The 15,953-nt window shown below is 37.1% G+C and overlaps 1 protein-coding gene across 1 annotated transcript in view; it reads left to right on the plus strand.

Annotated features, from left to right (window-relative positions):
- Lama2 (laminin subunit alpha 2) overlaps nucleotides 1-15,953 on the plus strand; it is a 577,324-nt gene that overhangs the window by 135,732 nt on the left and 425,639 nt on the right. The window contains 2 exon segments of the mRNA XM_036168737.1: nucleotides 3,586-3,756; nucleotides 10,139-10,251. Of these exon segments, the coding sequence (XP_036024630.1) occupies nucleotides 3,586-3,756; nucleotides 10,139-10,251 (284 nt within the window).

Below are 15,953 nucleotides of genomic sequence, written 5' to 3' on the forward strand. Positions count from 1 at the left end.
TAAAGCATCTGCTCCTTGACCTTGAAGCAAGGCTATTATACTGTGAAGAGGTTAATTTTGAGTATACAATCAATAAGTATAGTAGAAACAAATCAATAGAAAAAAAAGTGAAAGATGCTAGATATATATTGAATTAATATCTTTAGTATAATGCATAAAAACCCCATGAAACAATATTGGAGTGGTGACTAAGTTATTTATTTTGTGAAGTACATAAATTGATAAGAATTTTTTCGAAGGACAAAGGTCTAACTCTTCATCAAGCATTTTGAGCTTTTCCGAGCTAGGTTCAAATTATATTATTAGTCTTAACTGTGTGTTATTTATCTCCTTTGAGCTGTACTTTTTTTCTAAACTGCAATTGCACAATAGAATGATTGGGAATTAAACACCATGAGGAACATAACATAGTTTCTTGATCAATATTGCTTAGGCATCTCTAATCCTTTTATGGCTATATCTTTCTCTTTCATTTGATCCATATACTCCAGTAGAAAAAAATGGCATGGAATCCAATTCTCTATATTATAAACATAGAATACATACTAAATAGTGTGATCCTACATCTCTCTTTCTGATTCTTCTTTCATGATTGCTTTTTCCTTAGATAGTACAGGTCTGGTCTTCTCATATTAAGTCCTACATGGCTGCACCACTTCAGAATACAAAGGGCTTGCCAATATTAGCAAGACAAAACCAATGTCATAGGAAGTTCAGGACTAGTCAGTTAAAGAAGAGAGAAAAATGACGGAACCAAATTCACAATACCTACATATCTACAGCAGGCTGAAGGTAGCTTTTTGTGTACATAAACTGGTTTTCCTGGAAGGCATTAGACAGAGCTAACCTACCTAGCCTCGGGTTACTACCCAGAAAGAATGATATAGCTCTTCTTTAAACAGAAAACCAAGCAGATGTTTTTCTTCTCACACTTTATTTTTATACTTTAAATTAAATATTTGAAGAAGAGAGAATAAGGAAAATGAGTGGCTAGTAATGACAAACATACAATGGTCTGTTTTGATGAATCACTGTGTATTTTATGTGTGGTATATGCATCTATATCCATGTCACATACCTATGCAATTACATTTATTTATGTGATAGGTCAAAGACAGGTTCAGATAATCTGACAGTTTCAGAGTGAGTGACCATATAGATTGTCCAGAGAGTCCAACTCAGACACCATTTCCTCTGGCTAGTATTCTTGTTCGTTCCTTTCTTGGATTTTTCTACAAAATAAGCTTTAGTTTCTCCCAAGAGCTCATTTAAAGTTCTCTTCCTCATGAAGTTCACCTTAGTATTTCTCAACTTTTTGGATACGTGGCTTAGTGCATGCTCAAAATATCTTTGATGAAAGAATAATTTTACAGTAGCATAAAATGGTGCAGAACAACTGAGGAAAAAGACATCTAGATGAACCTCATTTATTTCATCATGTATAATTTACTAAACTAGATAATAAAATGCCTAAGATACAGAAGTAGTTCTCTGGAGACTAATTATTTAAAATTTGCAATTTCATAGCTTCACAAAATGGTGAGACTATTTCCAATAACATTTATTTGGTATGTAGAGAAGACAAAATGAAAGATATAGTGCATGCCTGTTATATCACTTTACTTTGTACAAAACACTCTATTTTTTTGTGAAGTAAAGATGATATTTTTTGTGAATGGCTAGTATTTCTCTGTACAGTGACGAGATAAGTTGACCACATTACATGAATAGATTGGTTCATTGTGGTAAGGACAGAAGATGTAGAGGTGAGCCAAGTCAATAGAAAGAATGGTTAAGCTAGTGAATGGGATTAAGTAACAGAAGTAAATGTTAAAATGCTAGAAAATGAGGGAAAGGTGTAAGCTTCAAATAACTGTTAGCTGAAAACAAGCTTAAGACAATCTAAGGAGGGGGATTCATTGGAGGAGGAGAGCCAGGGACATTTAGAGACTGGAGAGTATGGAAACAGAAGCCATAAGTATATATACATATAGCAATTGGGGAGCAATGTATGACAGCTGAGGTATCACTTGAGTTCTATTAATTTATTTAATCATTCTAAAGTTTTGAAACCAATTACAATAAAGATCACAATATTTAAAATATGTTTTATGTTTTTTATTATTCTTCTGGTCCAAAAGAAAATTCAGTGATCAAACACAAACACATATGAGTCCAATCCAATATTTTTAAATAACTTTTCTGGTTTTCCTTTTAAAAAATTACTTTCAGTGCAATTCTAAGGTCAACTAAGGCTACAAATGAATACAAAACATATGTTTCATATCACACTGTGGCAGTGTTAAGAGGCTAGGCTCTGGGGTCAGATGTCTTGGTTGTGAAGCACAACCCTGCTGTTTGCCATCTGTCTCCCAGGAAGTTGCTTAGTAGCTTGATGAAGTAGAGGTAAAGTAGCATGCAGATCACATGGATGTTTTGTGGCACAAATTAGTCCATGAAGATGAAAAGCACTAGGGTGATGGCAGACACAGACGGAATAGTGTCTAGCATGTTGTGGATATGCACTAACAGAGAAGGCTGCTATTAACAAAGGCAGCTGGAGCAGGCTGACATTTATGAGCCAACACGTATGTCATCTCTCCATACTATAGATAGGCTGAGTTCCAACTTTGTCTTCACCATGTGTTAATGCTTGAAGTTAAAGCAGAAAACATCTATGAACTAATGAGTCCAAGGGTTTCAGCCAAACACCATGCATAGAATGCAGTTAAGAAGAACTTTCCATCTGACATTGAAATGATAGAGACATACCTGGTACAGTTACAGAGAGACAGCCTCAGTGGCAAGAACGTTCCATGTACAGATCAAGTCTACTTATTTGTCATCTCAATTATGTCTTCTTTATGATGAGGTTTCAGTTAAAAAAGGGCTTTTGGTGATTGACTTCATGGCACTATCATTGAAAGAAGGCTCATAGAATGCAAGTTGTAGACATGCATGTAGCAGAATTGGCATTACCTAAGAGGAAGTAAAAAGCCTCCACTGGGTTCTGAGCTGGAACAAGAGGCCTCTCCAACTTTGCACGGAGATGGACCTGCATAAGTCAAATTCTTCTGTTAGACCCAAAGCAGGAATTTCTGGCCTATGATCATTAACTATTATGACTGTGATAAAGTTTTGGTAGCACAGAAACTAGAAACAAATAGTTTTTTTAAGATCTTTTAGCACTGTCTGTTTTCTCAAGTCTGCATAGGCATCTGTTGTAGTATTTATACTGTGTGATAATTGGGGTATTAGATAAAGGGGATGGGATATAGTAGACTCAGATTGAATAATAATATCATATCAAATACATAAAGGCTATTTTTAAATGACTGCTTGAGACATGGCTATTTAAATTAAAATTTTAGAGGCTAAATGTTAAAAGAACATCTTGAGACCCAGAAAGTAAAAGAAATAGTCTCTTAATAACGTACTTTTGATGCAGTGCTTAAGTCAGGTGTTTTGTCACTAATTATTTGATTTTTGATTGATTTAATTCCCTGAATTATATCTTAACTTAGTTTTACTTTAAACATAGCAAGAAATTTGTGTGACATACATTCATTTGTCTCTCTTTTTCAGGTTTATTTCCTGCTGTTCTGAACCTTGCTTCTAATGCGCTTATCACAACCAATGCTACATGTGGGGAAAAAGGACCTGAAATGTACTGCAAGTTGGTGGAGCATGTCCCTGGGCAGCCTGTGAGGAACCCTCAGTGTCGAATCTGCAATCAAAATAGCAGCCATCCACACCGTATGTATTGTATATGTATTTGTATGGCACTAAATAGAATGGATGATAAATAGATATTGAGGCCAAGTTGCGTTAAGTTCAAAGGACTTGTGAGTCTAAGAATTCCAGAATTTTCCTTTTTGTTGAGCTTTTTGCGGTCCCTCCTAGTCATTTCATGAACACTTTTTAGCACTAGTGTCCCATACATAAACCAAGTTCAATAATAGAGGGGAATCACCTGTTGAAATTCTGTGTCAGAATGCTCTCCGGGGATGTGGTGATTCTCATGAAATTTGGCTGTTCATGGATTACCTATTTTTGAGGTACTGTTCTTGAGATCCAAGGGGAATAAAGTATTGTCCTGCCTTCAACTAATGAGCCAAGGGTTGATGAACCCGGGACCTGAAGCGAGGGACGAGGTCATAAATTCAGTCCGAGTGTAAGAGAAGGTTTGCCTGAGGAAACCATGCTGAAGCTGGCAGCCTAGGCCAAGTATGAAGTAAAGAGGTTAATAAGTGAACAGAGGATGAGAAAAGCAAGGTGAGAAAGGGAAAAAATTCAGAAAAAGGACAGAAAAATCTTCCTTGTAAAGGGATGTACGAATAGCTAAGAATAACAAGAACTGAAATTTCTAGAGCGTGGAGTCCAGACATATGTGGAGTATAGAAGCTGGAAACAGGTTATGAAGGGTCTTGAAAACCAATGAGGGAATGGCCAATAAGAGGTGAATGCTAAGCTCTCTTGTCAGCCTCTGACCCATATACTTACTCCACAGATTAAGAACATATGCTACGATCAATACAAGATCATAAAATATTCTTTGATTTAGAGAAATTATGAGAAAATCAGGAAAAGGGAAAAGTAAATCAGGCACTAAGAACTTGTCAAGAAGACCTAAGCACAGGGAGAGAGTCATGCATGGACAGAGGCAGTGCGAGTCAGGAAGAATAAGTGGATTATCAAAGTAAGTCACACACACACACACACACACACACACACACACACACATCTAGAGGATATGATGCAACATGGCATATTAAGGGGACTATTTGTAATTTACTTTAAATTGTAAATGATTTGTATGATAAAGGGAAATGATTCAAAATAATTTTAGAGATGGAGTGGCCTAGAGGTATGTTTTAGAAAACACACACACACAGAGAGAGAGAGAGAGAGAGAGAGAGAGAGAGAGAGAGAGAGAGAGAGAGAGAGAGAGAGAGAGAGGAGAGAGAAGCTAAACGGCATTATATCAAATTTAGGGATTTTTAAAATTGAATATATCTATACATATGAATATATGGACATTTCTGTGATTAAAATTACTGATATTACATATCCAAAGTATTTGAAAAACTATTTTACAGAGGGCCTCCATGAAAAGACTCTTATCTTTTAGTAACTCTGTTGTATGCATAGGATTGGGCAGTGATAGCACACATCTTGGGTTTTTCTATCTATGGTATGGTATATTAAGAGCCAAGGACCAGTGCCAGAGCCCTGGTAATGCTTTACTAGATATGGACATTACAATGGATAATCTAGGCAGGTGATGAAATAAAAAGGTTTCTAGGTGGGTAATCAGGAGAATGTGACACCAAATAGAGAGTAAAGAGGTAGGATTAGTGGTGCAGGTATTGAGTGGGGTAAAAAGAGAAGTAGCAAATGTCTGGATGGATACCAAGGGAGAAGGCAGAGACAATAGAGGAGAAATATAGGGTAGCAAAGAAATTGAAGAGGAAGCCAGAAAAAGAAATGAATTGATGGATAATAGCTTTTACGTTCATTGGGAATGAAGATGAATTCTGATGGACAGAAATTGCCATCTATTCAAGGACTGGTACCTCAGTTTTCATTAAGACCTGAAAGCCTAGAAGCTTGGACACGGTAGTAGGTGAATGGTGGACCTGGGGTGCTGAGAATGTGTAGCTGTGTGCTTAGACTAGGATTAGAAAGATAGATGTGCTGACATCATTATGTTTATGCTTATATAAAATGTATTAAATATGAAATTATAATTGCTGTATAATATGATCTAAGTATATTAAATATACAAGTACATTTAAATATGTGAATATTTTCATACATAACAGAGAAGGATGGAAGTGAGTAATGTCCCAGAAGCAGCAATAATGATGCAAAGTTTGGAATGCAGAGTGATTAGGTGGAGACTCCTGGTTGGAGTAATGGATGACCCATCCTTGTCCAGCATAGTCACTGACCCATCCTGTCCCCTGCCTGCTTTAAGGTGCTGTGTTTGGGGTCTCTTGCATCCCCATGGAAGAGACTTCTATTTTGATGTAGACACAGCAAGTTTTCCATACCAAAGCCAGAAATGATTCTTTCAGTGAGTTGAGGTGCATAGGAGGTCTCTGTTGGCTCACTTGTAATCTCTTAAACTTGTCACAGCCTGGATTTACTCTGTGTTGCTTTTAAGTCTGAGCAGCTTCATTACATTTCAAAGTCAATTTTGATACTAGAAACTCAGAAAGAATAAACCATGACAAGAATAAAAATTTGGCAATAAATTATGTGAATATGCTTGAGTAAAAGTTGTAGTAACATGTGATAAATTTCCACAAATTTCAGGGGCCTTCCAGAATAAATCCACAAGCTCTGCATTTAATCACCATGCAATGGAAAAAAACTTTCTGTTTGTTAGTAGTTTATGTTTCTTAATTAAAACACAAACAGTTTGAGAAGATTGTCTTATGATTCCCCAGCCAGTATTCAGATATAGTTGGCTCTTTCTTTGACTTGTCTAGTTTATTCTTTTTGAGGATATTATGTTCCTATCTTTCTTAAATAAGGGATCTCTGCCAACAATTATTCAGTATTTGCAAATTAATTATGATTATTAAATTGGGAATTATGGTTAATTGTTGATATCTATTTTCTGGCTGATCCTCATATTAATTTGACTGGAGGCAGCAAATATCAAAATTCCCATTTAACAACTTCTTTTGGAAATTACTGAAAACCTGCTTACTTTGTTTGGAAATGTGTTTGCATGTATGCTTTGCTTCCACACACGAGAACAAGGATATGAAAAAGAATTAGGAAGATGTTGTGGCAATGTTTTTTATACTTCTTTTTCTGTAAGGGCAATGCCAGTAATACTTCATGTATTGCTATGATTCTTAATGTGCTGATTTCTGCATCCACTCACATTATCAGAGACATTTGTTGATGATTAGTTATGCTTCTGCTGTTTGCTGCTTTTAGAAAGTGACATTATACTTGACTTCAACATAATTCAACTGGCACAAATTATTAAATATGTTCATCAATTTTCTTTTGATTATTGAGACAGGATGCCTTATCACAATGAGCTATTGATATGATAAGACTTGGTACAAAGTCCATGGAGCATTGTAGTTGCATTGAAATTCCAGTGGCAATGCTATATTAATATTCTGTCCTATATTATCATATTTAGGTTAAAATATGAATATCTGACGTAAAGTGTATGTTTTTAGTTGAAGAATATGTAGAAGACTAAACAAGCAAAATTTACATCAAAATTTTCACTGACTGAAAATGGCAAATTTAATAAACATTCTTTCATGTATGTATGCAGGCCTGTGTTCATGAGTGTGAGTACAAAGATGTAGGGTCTGTATGTGTGTCCTGTTTCATGTGAAAAGAACAGAGGATAACTGTGGGTGTTGGTCCTTGGGCACTCTCCACTTTTGATTTTGAGGCAGGGCCTATAATTTGACTGGAGCTTGCCTAATAAGCTATGTTGGCTGGTCATTAAGCCCTAAGGATTTGCCTGGAAAAAAGATCCAACATAGTATAAAACGTAACAGGGCTCTGAGATGTGGGGATAATTTTTCCACAGCCCTGAGATCATATGAGTCCAGCACTCCTCTGCCTGGGGATTATCATGCTCACAAAATGAGCACTTTATTGACTCAGTTATATTATTTCTATTAAAAAATAATTTTATATTACTATTAAATTCTTGCATATGAAGACCATAGTTTTGTTGTGTTTTAATCTTTAATTTTTAATAACTGTAATTTGTCTATGAGATTCATAACAATGCATATTATGAACAGTATCATAATTTATTTCAACACTACACAAATACGTTCCTCATAGTAGCATGCATGGGCAAACCTCTGAAGAAAGGGATCCCACTCAAATATTTTCACTGATCAGTGATAAGGACAATGAATGCAGTGTTCCATAGTCTTCATGAAAGTAAAACGGATAAATTTGACTGTTTTTTTATTTATTTGATATTATTGATTTTTAAAGGTAATTGTAGGTTTCTAAATGTTCATTAATTTATGAATGAATTTTGAATTCATGGTACATTGGATGATGCTAAATGAGACTCAAGATTACTATTACTTATAAAATTCTGAAGGTAGAATTCCTATATTAACTTTCCAAATCTCGTACACATTATTTTTTTCTCTATGATTTTACTTTTCTCCTAGAAGTTGAGGATCTGGAAAATGCTGCTGGGAGTGGAGTTTTGCCACCCCTCTGTTAGGGATAAAATGGAATTTAAGTAATTTGTCTATGGCCAGTTAAGTACTAAACAGTGCAGTCAAGAAATAACTGGCATCAAATATGCCTGCTCTTTTGTACCCCAAGTCTTATGGTCTTTTGTCCCTTATCATTATACAGAATACATGTCCCAGCTCCTGTATTATGCTGGCAAATTAAGAGGGTAGGATTGATCCTCATAGTGACAAAGTTTGCTTACTCATTAGGGGTATTTAAAATAAGCACAGTGTCAGGGTTCTCTAGAATAGCACTGGTCAATGAATATATATTAAAGGGTCATTTCTTATGCTGGCTTGCACAATATGGTCTGGATAGACCAACAATGGCTATCTTCACATGGAAGAAGCTAAGAACCAAGTAGCTTGGCTTGGTTCTAGAAACTGTGTGCTTCAACAGTTCTAACCTGGTGTTGAGGTCCTAGTGGGTTCCTGCAGAGCCACTGACCTTCAGTGCATGTTGGAAGCCTGAGGAATCCAGATGCTGTTATGAGTCAAGGAAGGCATCAGAGGCAGCAACAGAGTAGATAAAATACTAGTGAGATATGCAGGCAACATGCATAAATCTTTTCTCTTGGACCTCCTTTTGTCTGGGCTGCCACTGGAAGTTACATCCATGTTTTAGAACAAGTGTGTCAGCAGCTTGTCTGTTAGTTGATTCCAGATCCAGTTAGATTGAGAATCACTATCAGCCACCACACACTATACCTCTGAATATTTTCTGAGACAATTCACTTTGTCCAAGCCTCCAAGACTGGTACTGCAGAGCACACTTATAATCAGCACGAACAGCAGGGACGCAGGGTAGCAGAGAATCTCACCAACACTTACTGGGCGTTGCAGAGGACAGATGTGGTGGCTTCCACTTGAGATCTGAGGGGCTTAGACATCTTTACCACAGCCCTAAGAATGGAAACAGGGACACCAATGGTCTTGTCACCCTCAGCCAGATGTACTCTGTGCACATTTAGAGAAAAGATCTAGAAGTTGTGAAATATGAGAAAAGGTTCCAACACAGCCAAAAATGTAACAGGGATGTGAGATGTGGGGATACTTCTGTTCTGTGAGATTTGTGAGATGTATTCAAAGAGACGAGAATCTCAGAGCTCCTGGCTTAGGAGAAGAGAACGCCAGTGAAAGATAGTCATGGTTGGAGGAGCGACTTGATCTCCTTCCTTGTCTCCAGTCTCCCTTTGTGTCCGACAAAAGGTTTCCTACAAATCTGTCTGGTTTGGGCTTGGGAGGGAAAGCCTGTGTTCGGTTGGTACATTGGATTTTCATGTGCCAGTCTCCTGGCTTGCCAATGTTGGTTAGATTCTCCCTCTGGAATTAGTGATACATGACCAAGTAAATGTTGGATAGGGTGTTTGGAGACTTTCTCAGTATAGTTCTAAATCATGATAGGAAGGTGACAAGTTAAAGACTTGTTACAAAAAAAATCTCATAGGCAGAAAAATGTATTATTTTATATTAAAGCTGCACACATACTGGATTGTCCACATCTAAGGAATGTTTGTGAACAAGCAATATTCAAGCATCTTTCCTGCAGGAGAGGTTTTCTTTAGCAAACGATCAGCACACTAGTAGGATTTCTGTACTATTTCTTTGCACTTTGTTTCTAGAAGTATCTTTAAGGCTTCCCATTGTAGCTTGTGGTCAGTGTTTGGTACCTTCTTCTGTAGCCGAGACATGTCACCATTTCAAGTATGTTGTGTAGAATCACAAAACCAAAGAGATGCTTTGGAAACAGAAACTGTTTTTTTTTTAAATGCCTGTTATATGCAGGCTTGTTCTACCTCTTCACCTTCATTTTACCATCCCTTGAAGAAATAGCTACAGACTCCCTATCTGATCTTTTTTCTTCCTTCTCTGCTGCCAACATACAGAAAGACATCCGATCACCAATGCTATTGACGGCAAGAACACATGGTGGCAGAGCCCCAGTATCAAGAATGGAGTTGAGTACCATTATGTGACCATTACACTGGATTTACAGCAGGTAGGACACCTCTTGTCATTTTCCACTTTTGAAATTATACCTTGCATCTGCGACTTGTTTAGTTAGCTATTTTTAGATGAAGGGATATGCTTTCTTATCACTATGATTTTCTCGATATTGCAACAAAGGACCCTGCCCATTTCACATATAGTCATTTGTTGATGTTTGGCACTTTTTTCTAAAGCACAACTCAAATGGATCCATGTGGATAGTTTAGAAATGAATTAGAGGCTGAGTGTCTCTTAAATAGTTGGGAGTGATGATAAAAATATGGATCAACAAAATTTTATGTGAAGAAAATACAATAGTGCTGTTTAAAACTTACAAAACAAAACTTTGCTACCACCCTGCTGATAGTGTGCACACTTGTAAGTCTCTTGGGTAGCAAGGCTCTTGAGTAGATTTTTTTTCTCATTACTTTTGGAGTTGCACAAGCTATAACAGTTGATTCTCAAATTAAACATGAATGACTAAATGAGGTACTAAGCCTGTAGTTGTATAAAATTTATGTTGGAGGTCAGAGTTTGTATTTTCTTATTTTTCTTCATGATATCCAATTCCAGCTGAGTTTAATAACCAATATTAATCCTCATTCCAAAATCATTTAGTCTCATGGATGGATTTATGATAGAATTTGAAAAGATGTTCCCCATAATTTCATCCCAATACAAAGTAAGATAGTGCCATTGACTAGAGGTTAAGACAAGAAAGTTTGAACTTCGATTATTTAGCTTGTTTTTCTTTCATTTTCTTGCAACATCATAGAAAAATCATATAGCTGCACCTCCTGTGCAATATAGAGATAGACTAGTAAGAAAGAATACAAGGATATGGTGAAGATGCTTAAGGACACAGACTACATGTCAGACTACTAGACCCAATGATTGAGCATCCCTTCTCTGGCATCTTGGCCCTTCTTGATGAGGGCTGCACATATTCCTAAGCTATGTGTGGCTGCTCAGGGAGAGAGCAAACTAGCAAGTCTCACAGTAGATTCTCCTTTATCCCTCCAGGGACTCCTTGGCACCTGGGCAACTGGATTAGAGCAGGGTCCCAATGCTGAAGCTGAATAATCAGCCACCTGGGTTTATTTCTACCCATTAGAATAGTGTTAGCCTTGAGTTAGTTCTTAGTTCTGTCTGGCCATGGAGTGCAAATGCCATCCTGACATTCTTTAGATTAGTTGACCTGTAGATGAATTTCCAAAGGATCTTTCCCTCAAAATGGACCTTTGTTTTCTGAGTATAGACAGCTTGGTCTTTTATTGATCTCAGCAGCTATGTGATCATTAAAAATCAGCCTTTCCAATCAAGAGTGAGACTGGTCCATTGCTGGTGATAGAGAATCAATAGAGAGTGAAGGTTTATTGTTTTCTTTTATTCTCTACTCATTTTTTATTGCACATGGATCAAGAAAGTCAATTATTAATATCATGTGCGCAGGTTATTTAAACTTTCCTTTGAGCTGGACAACAGTATCAGTTATTTGTTATCAAATGAAGCATCATCTTTCCTCCTAGTTTATAGCCATATGGTGCAATCACAGGTTTTAACTTAATCCTCTATAGTCAACTAATCTGTCATTAATTTAGCAAGTCAGAGTTTATCTGAAAGCAATGTTTTTTCACTGAAAGCAGGTATGTATTCCTCACTGTGTTTCACATACTGATTTCCACATGACACATGGTATCTTCAGAAATAGGTGGTGTTTTCTGTGTTTATGCTTCCTCCCATGTCATATAATAACCTTAAGTTGAGTTGATATTCTAAAGTGTCTTCTACAGTTATGTCTTCATAACAAGTGAACATGTTATATTTATAATAAAGGTTGACCCAACTCCAGATTCTGAATTCATCAAGTAGCATTGGCTCTGTGGCTATAGGCTCAAATGGTCTGATAGTGTGGTACACACCCATTTTCATATTTCTCTTTACTTTCCCCTACTCCATAAAAATTAGCTTATTATACTCATTTAAGAGAAGGCAGACTCATACACGAGGTAAGTGCTCATTTCTACATGACCCAAGATTTTAGTTTAGTCAATTAATTAATTATGTAAAAAATTAAGAATGTTTTATAACTAGGTTTTATAAGAGAATTCCTTATACTATAAGGGGTTTCACACTTTCATGTGCCTCAGTCTTTGGGTTAACAAAATTTAGAAGGTGTTCTGGTACTATTCAGCTACAGGACAGAAATGTAGGAAAGCATCTTTTAACACAGTGATAACCGAAGTAGTATAGGCATCCTTTACTAGCTCCCTTGCTTCTCACAGTATCACCTTGAAGCAGCTGGTGTTATGACTCCTATTTAATAGTTTTTAGAGGTTTTAAACTCTGAGACATTTGTTTTCCCAAATATCGCCTTAGAAAAACAGCACTATCTAGTGACTTTGGCTTTGTGTGAATAACTTAAGTCATTGGTCACAAAGTTCAAAGCTCCCATTGAACAGTTGAAGAGTGAAGAAACTTAGAAAAGTGAATTGACCTTCTTTATAAAGCTTCCACCAGGCAGTGCTGTCGTTCACACCTGAAGAGGTCAAATGCAAAAATTACAAGTACTTTAGAATATCCTAACAGGACTCTCAGAGACCCAGGCCTATAGAGCTCATGAGAGTTGTGTTTTAAATATATTTCTATATGTAGTTCTGGTTTAAGGAATGAGTACCTACTGTTCTGGGAGAATAATACTAATGTCTGTGCTATCAAAGACAGCCCATTAGATCTCTCATTATCTAACACATACTGGATGCTTCTAGCATGACATTACTTCTGTCGTTTTACACACACCCCAAAAGGATACCTAGTTACTCAGCATCATGGTAACTATTGTCAGCTCAGAGTCAAAGCAATGGTATTATAAGGAATAGGCAAATATCACCAACTCTCACTGACTCAGTGAGAGGTTTAGTTTTTTTTAATTCTGAGATATACATACAAATCTTGGCAAGCACTCGTGATTTTGTTTACATATTCTTGACTCTTCTGAAAATGCTTTTAATAAATTACTATTTTAAATACAAGGAGCAGTCATTAACTTGGCTTGATCAAATCATCATCAATTACACTTAGAAGATTCTTTAATGGTTTAGCATCTGAGATAAGCACTAGAAATAAAATAAGACAATTTATTCAGAAAAAAGTAGCTCCTTATTTTATAAACAGATTGTTTTCAGACATTTATTACTAAGGGATGTTAACATTTCCCGGTTCTATTTACTCACAGCCTATCTTGAGCAAATGATTTAATCACACTGTGCTTTGCCACTGAGATTAGCAGAATAAATATTACATTGTGGCAAGAATATGGAATAATGATTATCACAGCATAACAGCTAAATTCCATCTGGCAAGCAGGGCTATTATTAGGATGTAGGATCAGCATAAACCCAAGTAGAAACTACACTGTTCCATTGAAGTATAGAAAAAAGCTCAACATCAAGATTATGAACAAAACTGTACAGCAAGTTAGAAGATGTCCTAATTTTTCTTTTATTCAATTTCAAGATGTCCTGTGACTATGTCATGATTTCTGATTTCATTGATGTCTCATGGGCAACACCAAGCAAGGTCTTGTTCTCAGTTTAGAGCAGTTTCTCCTAAAAATGGAACCAGGTTTGCAGGAGCAGTAATGGTGACCCAAGATAAAACTATCTGGGCACAATGTTTGAGCAGAGGAACCTCATCTCCACAAGCTGAGTAAAATATATATATATTAATTATAATTAACTTAATTTCACATATCAGCCAGGGATTCCCCATCCTCCTTCCTCCCACTCCCCAGCTCTCCCCCTGATCCACCCCCCATTCCCACCTCCTCTAAGGCAAGGTCTCCCCTAGGGAGTCAGCCCAGCCTGGTAGACTCAGCCTAGGCAGGTCTAGTCCCCTCCTCCCTTCACCAAGGCTGAGCAGTGTCCCAGCATAGGCCCCAGGCTCCAAAAACTCAGCCCATGCACCAAGGATAGGTCCTGGCTTCACTGCCTGGGGGCCTCTTAAACAGTTCAAGCTGATCAACTGTCTCTCTTATCCAGAAGGCCTGGTCCAGTTCCATTGGGGCCCCTCAGCCATTGGTTCACAGTTCATGCGTTTCCACTAGTTTGGCTATTTGTCCCTGTGCTTTTTCCAATCATGGTCTCAATATCTCTCGCTCATACAATCCCTCCTCTCTCTCACTGTTTGGTCTCCTGGAGCTCCACCTGGGGCTCTCCATTGATCTCTCTGCATCCACTTCCATCAGACACTGGATGAGAGTTCCATCATGACAGGCAGGGTGTTCGGCCATCCTATCATCAGAGCAGGTCAGCTCAGGCACTCTCTCGACCATTGCCAGTAGTCTACAGTGGAGGTATCTTTGTGGATTTCTGGGTACCTCTCTAGTCCTTTGCTTCTTCTTATTCCCCTGGGGTCTTCATTTATCATGGTATCTCCCTCCCCATTCTCCCACTCTGCTCCTGATCCAGCTGAGGTTTTAGCTTTGACTTAAACACTGTGCTGGAGTAGGGGTGGAAGGCAGACAAAGCTATCACCATATACACCGACAACCCATGTGCTTTAGCTATGCCCATTGCTCATGGAACTCTCTACACAGAGAGGTTAACTAAAAGGGTGTCTGTTGTCCACTGCAAAGTACATAATAAAAGGGATTTGCCAGAAGCCAGAGGCAACAGAGAAGATAAGCTTTTTGGGGGTGCACATTAGTCTGGTGACTTACTTTATTGGTGTCGTTGGATTTGCTTAGGGAGAAAGCTGACCAGTAGGTAGAGTAAAACACAGAGGAACAGCTTTATCGTATGAATTCTTGTTGGTTTGTTTTAAAAAAAAATTAAACTTTATTTTATATGTATGTGTACCTGGTTTCCACAGAGGCTGAAAGAGGGCACCAGAAACCCTGGGACTAGAGATATAAAAGGTTGTGAGCCATCATGTACACGTTAGGACTCATACCCCACTTCCCTGGAAGAATAGGCAGTGCTTTTAACTGCTGGATGACCTCTCCTAGCAGATGTTGAAATGATATTTTTAGTAGATTTTGTTAGGATGTATGAAAGTACTCCTCCTAGACAACCCAGGAATTCCATGGAGTTAGTTATACTATATATCCATGTGGGCATCAGTTCACCTTCATCTGCCACTCACTGAAATACATTGATTAAATAAGATTGTCTTAAAAACTGTAGAGATCATATGCTGCATATTATTGATCTAAATATTTTATTCATTGACATTATATATAATATATATATATGTATATATAATATATATGCATATATACAAGATAGGTTAACATTTTTTTTAAAGAAAGTTCTTTTTGGAAAAGGGTGAAATTAGTATTTTAAAGTATACATTACTATATTTTGAGAATCTATGTGATCAGAATAAAAGACAATTTTTCTTAAAGCTTAGATTGTTAATATGATTGAGTCATTCTTTAATAGTAGTGCTTATAACTTTAGTTTAAGGGAGTTGGATACCTGCTTCTGGCCTCAGTGGGCAGTGTACACATGCACATACACCCTCCCCACACACATATACACTGGAATAAATATTAAAATCAATGTTTATAAAAGTTAATTATTGTTCCATGTTAAATTATTTGTTAATACCATTCTGCATTCCCATGGCTCAAAGAGAAATGTTGCAAAATTTACCAGTATTCAAAAGTTAAGCAAAATTCTCCTGAACAAGTAATAGGTGGAAAAGAAT

Source organism: Onychomys torridus, chromosome 19, assembly GCF_903995425.1.
Source record: "Onychomys torridus chromosome 19, mOncTor1.1, whole genome shotgun sequence".
NCBI lineage: Eukaryota > Metazoa > Chordata > Mammalia > Rodentia > Cricetidae > Onychomys > Onychomys torridus.